The 10,215-nt window shown below is 31.7% G+C and overlaps 1 protein-coding gene across 1 annotated transcript; it reads right to left on the bottom strand.

Moving 5' to 3' along the window:
• Nucleotides 1-432: 432 nt before the first annotated feature.
• LOC132033095 (probable nucleoredoxin 2) lies at nucleotides 433-4,563 on the bottom strand. The gene is made up of 4 exons (XM_059422963.1): nucleotides 4,176-4,563; nucleotides 2,493-2,999; nucleotides 1,070-1,400; nucleotides 433-981 (listed from the first exon to the last, which is right to left on the bottom strand). Exons 1-4 carry the CDS (start codon nucleotides 4,377-4,379, stop codon nucleotides 692-694), a joined length of 1,332 nt encoding a protein of 443 aa, XP_059278946.1. The 5' UTR covers nucleotides 4,380-4,563; the 3' UTR covers nucleotides 433-691.
• Between the last annotated feature and the right edge of the window lie 5,652 nt (nucleotides 4,564-10,215).

The raw sequence follows: 10,215 nt of genomic DNA on the forward strand, positions 1-10,215 counted from the left end.
TGATTATTAATTAATATATTTTCAAAAAACATTGTGTTATTAAATAACTAATTTAATATCATTTATAAAGGCAAATATTTTTTAAATATTAATTTTAGATTTTTTATAATTAAATTTTATTTTTAAATTAAACTAATTGTGTAATTACACTTACGTAACTAAACAACACACTGTAATTACACTGTAATTACGTTACAAACAAACAAGTCGTTATAATTACACTACTGTGTAATTACTATCCTAGTAGTTACACCAATTCCAATTACCGGGTGGCTTTCCAAACGGGCCCTAAGGCAAATCCTTTTTTCCTTTCTTCTAAAAATAGTGATTCAATCCTTGTCAAGGTTTGAACTAGCAACAAGTGACAACCCCAAATAAACTATGCTATTTTCCTCTGACATTTACTCTGTTCATCAGATATAACAGCCGAAAGAATGACAAAGAACCATACTTATAAGAGTATCATAAGAACATTTTATGTACATTTGTGATTTTTTCCAAAGCTCATATCTGATGACTGCTCAATCCAACAACTACAAGTCGTGAAAACCATAAATAGAGGCCCATTTAAAAAATTCACAATAACCTGTCAGTAAGACACACTTTATACCCAATTATACATATTGTATACTCTTACCTATTTATCTGGTGCCTACAAAACATGAAATAATACTAAGATCAGTCCAATAACTTAGTTGTCTGGGCCGCGGCCCACAGGCTTCACACACTTGGGGTGTACCTCATAACCACACTCGAGGCATTGGTAGGCCCATCCATAGCCCTGTTCATCACAATCACAACAAATAAAAGCTCCACCTCCATGGCCTTCTGGTACTAAAGTGAGTTCATGTCGATGACCCGAATGAAATTCTGTCTTAGGAAGCCCTTTTGCTAATTCATCCATTTGCTTCTCTAATATTCCTACTCTGGTCTTTGTGAACGGGTAAGCATTCTCTTTATACAAGTTGATGAGGCTCCTACCTGTTGAGACATAATATTTAGTAATGAAATAGTCACACATTACAACATAGTATCAGTGCAGGCAAGAGATCACTGAATATAACACTACCTTGTTTGGTTACCGTTTTACCGTCAGGGCCCAATACCACTAGGCTCGGAATCCCTCGGATATCAAAATACTTTGCTAGGGCCTTGATTTGTGGATCACCAAATGGGATTGCTAGCCAGGGCATGGTCTCAAAATACGTAGCGAATTCTACTTGGTCACGGTCACTTGATACAAACACTATCTCAAAATCTTCATCCTCTTTTCCCTCTAATTGCTGCTTGATCTTTTTGTAGACTGAAATTAACCTTGGTGTAAATTTTTTGGCCGGAATGCACCATTGTGCTGAGAAGTAAAGTCCAACTGTTTTCCCCATCAAAGAAGCAACAGGCACCTGCAAGATAAAAAGTATAGAAGCATGCACAATAAACTTGGTGAACACTTAATACTAACATCTGTACTTCTACAAGAAGCACTACATTTTTTCACTATTAGAATAAAGAGTTTAAGTTCGGTGCACAGTGTACTATTTTTTCTACACTATCAGGTAAATTAATAGGTTACCAACGTGACTTATGTAACTAAAATTTAGGAAGATAATATTAAAGACAAATAGAGTCCTTATTGTATAACCACATTAGTTTATTTCCCTTTTTTAAGGCAAAATCAGATTTTAAAGTTTTCCATGTTTTCTTCTCAGTGAAATCGACGTTTCCACCAATGCTGCGATTAACAAATGATTTATTTTCACTGTGATTGCTCTGCAAACGAATTTCAATCTTACCTTCGCCTTCTTGTTAAAATCATCCAAAGTTGCAGATATGAGATAAACAATTGCAACAAAATCATAAAAGACATTATGTGCTTCAATCACATTAAGGAGAAGGGCATATGGGGGTAAGAAGACAGCCAAAGGAAGATAACATGCATGAAGGGAGGGTTTTGGAGCAGAGACGAGAGTCACAAGGAGAAAGACGAGCCCAGGCAAATTTTATTTAGTTTTAAAAAAAGGAAAAAGTAACCTTGAAATCTGGAAGAACATAAATTTGGAAAGAGTAGGTAACCTGCAATTGCAGGCCAGTTTTATTAATTTATCTGGTGGGGTAAAAAAAGTTGTACACTAGCGGTGCATAGAACTTAAACTCTAGAATAAAAATAGGTCAACCTATAGTTCAAACTAAGAAAATGGGCAGATGGACTATTTTGGTCGATTATATTGGACTAATTTGGGCTACTCTTTTGGAACGTGTTAAGTTGGACTTTGCCCAAATACATCTCATGCAAAACATGTTAAACTCTGTGCTAGTCGGGCAGGTCATGTGTTTCTATGCAAATTTTACCCCCTAATTATATCACAGTTGTATTTTTTTATCACTCCTAGTAAGTATTTTCATAAGTACCAGCTTTTAAATATACACACATTTCACATGTAACAAATAGTAATCAACAAGCACTATGTTTCACAATATATGAAAGACAGACTTACCTGTTTAGGACTAGGATGCCCCAAAAGATAATCTCTGGCATCATGTGTTAGCAAATTGCTCAAGGTCTGGTTGTCATATTTCTCCTTCTCCTTCTCTCGTAACTCCTCCAACCTTTCTTTGGTAAACGGAAAAGCTTCCACTCCATATCGATACACGAGTTCAACTCCGTCTTTAGTAACTGCAGCATCTATTTTGTTATCGTTAGGTTGTAGAATTACCAAACAAGGGATACCTTCTACATCGAATTTTTGGGTAAGGCCTCTCCTTGTTTCCAAATCAGAGTATGGAATTGCAAGCCAAGGCATTGATGACCTATAAGTATTGAAGGCATTTAAGTCTTCATCAGACGAAACAAACACGATTTCAAAACCGAGGTTAATATTGCTGCATTCTTTAAGTTGCTGGTACACATTGACTAGCAGGTCTGTGAACTTCGTACATGGTGAATACCAGTTAGCTGAAAAGTAAAGGCCAACAATTTTGCCCTCAAGTTCCGAAACTTTCACCTGCGTCAATACAACCACTATCGTAAAATTATGTGAAGTATACATAAGATTATTCCAATGGAGCAGCAAATAAAATCATCGAACTGAATTTATGTATTATAAACATATATATACATGCAGAATTAGCAGAACATTCTGATTAGCAAAGATTTCAAATCACATGAGTGCATCTACTATTACTTTGCGGCACCAACATGTCCTAATTCAAATCGTCTGTTTTTGCCTTCAATAAAAGTAGATCGCAATTCAAGATCTACATTTGCGCGTGCTTTCTCAAGTGCTACTTAGAACAGAAGGACTATAACTCTGAGAATATACTGTTACTCTGTCGAATTATTAACACTACCTATTATGCTACTTTATACTCCCTCCGTACCATTTTAAGTGTCTTAATTTGACTACGCACAAAGTTTAAGGAATAAAAAGAGACTTTTGAATCTTATGGTCCTAAATTGAAGATGTGTGTAAGTACTAAAATATTCTTTTGAATCATATGGTTTTAAACTTGTCATGTGATGTTTGAATTGTCAACTTATTAAATATAAAAAAAGGCATTCTTTCTTAGACTGACCAAAAAGGAAAGTAAGACACTTAAATTGGGACGGAGGGAGTATCTCGTTCCAAATATGTAAATTTGATTTCAATATGTCGAATTATTAATAGTACTAACTATCATGCTAAAATTTGAATTCACATCGAATACTAATTATATTTTCCTAATAGGTATAAACTAGGGAGAGCCGATTCTGAGCCTTCCATCCGTACTTCAGCTATCTCAGTTTTCTCTCATTTCAATCTTTATCAGATCTTTTTAATTTCCACTTAGTGTCCGTTTTGGGACTCGATTAATCTAGATTCATGTCGTCTGAGGCCAATTAAATGAGAAAGCGCTACCTATTAGAATATTTTTTTCATTCACCGTGCTCGAATCTGAGAGATATTATTCATCCACCACCTTACAACAAGATTATATGAGCGAATTCTGCTAGTTACAGTACGTTATAATTGCAAGGGAATTAACTAAAAAATATTCATTTCGCCGTAACGCTACTGTTATATCCGACACTATTTTACACTTTCTACTTTGGAAATATAAAATTAGTCAACACCTAAGTATCGATTATTTCGAAAAACTCAAAGATTCTATGTCTGAATTCATCATAAAATTCAACATACCTGAGCTCCAGTTGGGGAAAGAAGAAAATCACCATCTTTGGATGCTAAAATCGACAAATAATCACCACCACTACCAGAAACAACCTGAGAATTGTCATTTTTAGAAGAAAAAGAGTGATAAACAGGTACAAAACTATTGTCAATTTCTTCTTCTTCTTCATCTTCCTTCATACTAGTAATATTCTTCTTCTCCATTTCCTCCATTTTTCCTTACTTCAACTTCTCACTAATTTTCTCCCCTATAACGCTTAATAGTGAGTGTGATATTTCACCACCAAAATACAAAAAACAATCAACTTTCGTAGTGCTTTTGTATTGTTTGGGAAAAGCTATAATTATACTAGCGTGAAAGCATGTGTTTTTACTTTCTCTCTCTTTGCTGTCTCTTTGATATACGTACAATTATTTGCATAGCTATGTTCAATTTGTAACACGTAGCGTCTTTTTCTCTTTCCTCTATTAAAAGTTTCTGTCCTACTACTTCGCATCTTCATCACCATCAATGTTATGCTTTCCAAATTCATTACTTCTTTTTATTTTTTTCTTTCTTTTTCAGTTAAGACATTTAATTTGTTCCGTTTATAATACATTTGTCTCATTTTAACAACTCCGGCTTGACATTATTTTCTAAATAGTTTGTTAATATATATATATATATATATATTTCTTCCGTTCACTTTTACTTGTCCACAATACACTTTTTTTAAAAAGTACTAATAAATAAAGTGTATAGTTTATCATAATATTCACATTCATTGGTGTATAGTATTAAGTCTTGGGAAATGATTTAGCGAATAAGTAAGTAGCGTTACGTTAAGGCTAAAAGATGGAGGAAAAAAATCTTGATATACTAAAGTGGACAATTAAAAATAAAAATTTATTTTTAATATTGTGGACAAATAAAAGTAAACGATGGAGTATTTAAGAATGAGTGAACTTTTTACTTCTTATTCGTCACATAAATTTCATGACATATTTCAAGTTCCAAAAATATTATAATTATATAACTAATATGATGTATTTTCACAAATTTTTGAAGCTTTAACTTCTTTTGCTTTAACTTCTTTTCTAAAATTTAGGTCGATTTAAATTATGGCATAAATTAAACGGATGAAGTGGTTCGTCTGTTACCACCTTTATCTTACACGATTTTAATTAGTTAAATTCAACAAAGTATTTATATTCTAAAATTTACTAATGAGAACTTTTTAAGGTAATTACAAGTTTGAAAAGACTTATGATTACATAAATATTATATCTAAAATTGCAAAACGCTATGCCATCGACACACTCAACGAATACTCCATTTCATTTCACTTTGCCTTATAATTACAAGTGAAAGTGAAGCATCAAAGTTTAATTTTTGTCATAGGATATCAATTTCAAGTCTGAAACTTGACTAGATACGGAAAGTATCACAAGATTAATTTACAAATAAATTAACTATAATTCTAATAATATCCATCTTATATTGCCCAAAGGGGTAAATGATCATACTCTCATCATTAGTCACTTGACGTAATATAATTAAATAGGTCGTTTAATTAGAAGTCAATCCACTAAGCATTTTGTAATTGATTTATTTGGCCACGTCTTGGTAAACAATTTAAGGAAGAATCTTAGCACTTCAGAATTTCGTGGTGTTTACGTAATAAATTGCTCCTCATCGGCGAAAAGATGCACAGCAAATGGAGGACACCTGTCTCCGACTCTCCTTTGGTATCTCTCTCTATTCTTTCTTTTCACATTTTTAGTTGAAAGCAACAGCTTAACATTAGGAATGGTTGGGCACTAGGGCTATTTAAAATCGACCGCTATCGATAATTCAATCGCAAAATTGGCTTACTGGCTTATTGGTATTGGGTTATCGGATTAACGAGTGGAGAATGGATTTAAATTTTATAATTAACGGCTTATCGGTGTGGGGGATGGATTACTTAATTTTTTTATTGGGTAAACCGTTAACCCATTAAGAATTTATCATATTTTATTATATTTTTACCCCTAAACATATAAAATATGTATGGTAATTATAATTTGTAAACCTAAAGATAAGCCTCAGCAGGCCAAGCCCATTTAGTCAGTAAGACAGTAAGTGTATTCACTTAATTAATTCTTAGAAAATAACACTAATTTACCTAAAGGGTAAGGCACAGCAAGTCAGCAACTGCTACTGCACGCAAGACACAAGTATTGTCTTGCTGAATGAACTGATTAAGATCCTACAACTAGCAAGTTCCCACATAGGCACCAATTAATGCATTTGTGCTATATATCAGAAGAGAACTGTCTTCTAGCATCCAACTACATGGGCTAGAAGCACATCTGTGAAAACTTCTCAAATGTGGCTTTCATCTTTGCACTTTCAATGAGCAACTATAGGCAATCCATACAACAGAGTGAGAATGTGTTGGGTTATTATTTTCAGTGTCGGATCTTCTTTCACTTCTTTCATTTTCTCTTATATTTAGCCGTTACACCAGCCGATAACCGCCTGATAATTGCTAATCCGATACCGAACCAACCGATATCTTATAGGTTGGCTAGCGAATTAGTACTTTTAAAAGCCGATAACCGTTACGCCGAACCGTTAAGTTTAATAATCCGTTTGATCCGCCCGATAAGCAGCCCTAGTTGGCACGCGAACTAAATTATCTCAATATTATAGCGTTAGAATTATAATTTGGGATTAATGTATTCCACCGTATATAATAAGGTAGGATATTCAGGATAAGGATTAACAATTTCAAAACGTCTTCATACCTTTTGAAAAGACATTTAATCACCGTAATCATTATTTTTGTTGAACATCTCACTTGATAGATATTCTACTAATTAAGGGGCTATTGGTCTCCGAACTAAATTATCTCAGTATTATAGCGTTGAGATTATAATTTGGGACTAATGTATTCCGCCATATAGAATAAGGTAAGATATTTGGGATTAAGATTTGAACAAAATTTATGCTGACTCATAATTTTTTCGTTCAAAATATCTTCACGCCTTTTGAAAAGACATTTAATCATCATAATCATTATTTTTCTTGAATGTCTCACTTGATAGATGGAGTATTATACTAATTAAGGGATAGTTTAGTCTAGGAATTAAATTATCTCAGTATTATAGCGTTGGGATTAATGTATTCCACCTTATAGAAATAAAGTAGGATATTCAAACTTATGTTGCCTCATAATTTTTTCTTTCAAGATATCTTCGCGCCTTTTGAAAAGACATTTAATCATCGTAATCATTATTTTTCTTGAACATCTCACTTGATAGATAGTCTACTAATTAAATTAAATATAATAAAGATAGACCTTAAAAAGATACTCAATTGTTTTATAAAATGTCCAATATTATATAAAAATCAAGAAATTTTTAAAGCTTTACTCAGATTTTTCGGATTTGAATGTTAACAATTTTTAGTAGGAAACTTTTTCCCCGTAGATGGACTCTCTGCAGTGTGAATCTGAATTAATTAAATTCATAAACTCCAAATATCATATAGTTACACCAAAAAATAATTATTTATATAAACATTACTAATATTTTAAACGGGAGGTAATGTGTAGTAGGTGTAATAGCCTGTTTGACCAAGCTTATTTTTTTCCCTAAAATATCTATTTTTTCAATAAGTGCTTATTTTTAAAAAAGTGAGGTATTTGGCCAAGCATTTGGGAAAAAATAAGTGTTTTGAAAGTAAGCAAACTTTTTTGTTTTAAAACAATAGCTTTCAGCAAAAGTATATTTTTGAAAAGTATTTTGAGAAAAATACACATGAAATCTTTTTAAAGAGCTTGAAAACACTAATTCTTTAAAAATACTTTTTAAATTAATTGTGCCGGCAAAACATAACTTTTAAATTTAAAAATTTTTAAAAAAATATTTTTTAAAATAAGTTGTTTTTAGAAGCTTAGCCAAACAGGCTATAAATATCATCATGGAATTTAACATACTCTTATTCGTACTTATTAAGGTTTGGTCCGTGACCTTTGTGGTCCTCACCTCACAGCCCCATCAAATAGTATAATCTATCTATTAGCAAAAAAGTTTTCCACAAAACACCCTTCCTAACCAGCCTACTCTATCGATAAGATCCGTAAATTCAAAAAGGTTTCCAACCAATATACAACACCGTGGTAGTTGTAGAAATATGCGTTTAAGAGAATCCAATAATTTTTGCGCAGATCGTTGTATATATCAATTATCATTATATATTAACTTGAGAGTTGAGATGTTATTGAAACTTCAAACTGAATCCGCCGCATATTACTAACATGTTTTTCTCTCATAATGATTGCAACTTTTGGTGCCAGCTACCTCTCTATGTCCTAATGCATTCGTGTCTAACTCCATATGGTTTTCTTTTTCCTTAATTTCCATTTTCTCTTTATAATGACGCGTTGTATCTACTTTTCCTTCTTCGCTAGATAATAGTACCAAACTCTATCTTTGTTGTCCGTTTCCCTTTAATTGATATTTCTTCAATATTGTTTGATTTCAATTTGTGTGATATTTGTACTATTATACATTTTTTAATTAAGGATAAAATAAAAATTCAAAATAAATCTTCCCTTTAAGCATGACTAATATGAAAGAGGTTCATATAAATTAGAATTGCGTTGTCACATGCTCCATCACCGACTAAATAACAACTTAAAAAGTACATTCTAAAGGTTACATATTAGAATGTATTTTTATGATTATTCTTCTTATTGTGATTTGCACTACTTTCTTTTTTCATGTATTGATTATTAAATCCGCCTTCTCAATTATTATTTCATAATGTTCCATATATGAGCCTTTTCAAATCAGACTTATTGTTATGGATTCGATGTTCCCTATAAAACTTGGTTAACAAGAATTAATTATTTGTGATAGACAGATCGATGAAATAACAGTGGCAACCAAGCCAATTCTTTGTTTTCTTTAACAAATATATCCACAAGCAACATAATATCGTTTGTGCTTTTGAACTATTGTAGCAAGATTTTAATATCTTAGATCTGTTGTGAAAAGATATTACTAACGACTATTATGTTTTGCACTTGACCTCCATTTCATCTATTTTACCTGCATTTTTGTCCGTTTCCCTAATATATTTTCAATCTAAGATAATTAAATTTAAGATAGTATAAAATGCACCAGTTGGCCCTTGCTAATAAAAACATGCACCATTTGATTTTGTTTGCTGAGGCCTAGAACAGTAAAAATTACTAATCTATAACCTCAAAATCTAACCCTAAGAACACATATATCACCAAGTAAAATGGAAGATAACTAAGTTCAAACTTGATGAGCATTATTTAGATAGCTTTGAGAACTTTACATAACTAAACAATGTTAGAAAAGACATCACATATTTTTAGCATAAAAATTGATATATCAAAAGTAGCCATAAAACACTTACTTTTCATATCTGAAAAAACTTAACGCTCCCCTATTTTTCTCAACCAATCCCTAAAATAACTCAGGGAAATAGCTGAAAAATCCTTTCCTTTCCTTTTCTAATATCTTTCTTTCTTTCTTTCTTATTTTTTTCTTATCATGGCAAAATTCCTTCTCTTTTTATTTAAATTCAGATTTTTGATACTACATATATTGTTGATGGTGTTTATATGGTATATGTGATAAATTATATATATTTACCGGTTTAAATCAAGTGCAATGCATGTATATTATATTTATGTATGATATATCTTGATTATTTATTTTTATTATATTATATTTATACAATTCATTATTTGATGTAATATACGTTTGCTAACTGGCAAAAAATTGATCGAGCAAAATTCAAAAAAATATTGAGCGCGCACGACACACACACATATGGTATTACAAATTACATTTGACATACTCGAAAAAAATATTTCTATTACATCAAATATATAATATTAAAAATTATATGTGACATACTCGAGAAAGATATTTATTTTGTATCAAATATATAGCATTAAAACAAGATGAATTAGAATGAATAGAAAAAAGGTAAATAAATATGCGAGATGAAGGAATTGATATCAATTATAGGAGAGAGAAA

The sequence above is a fragment of the Lycium ferocissimum genome, chromosome 10 (genome assembly GCF_029784015.1).
Source record: "Lycium ferocissimum isolate CSIRO_LF1 chromosome 10, AGI_CSIRO_Lferr_CH_V1, whole genome shotgun sequence".
Taxonomy (NCBI): Eukaryota; Viridiplantae; Streptophyta; class Magnoliopsida; order Solanales; family Solanaceae; genus Lycium; species Lycium ferocissimum.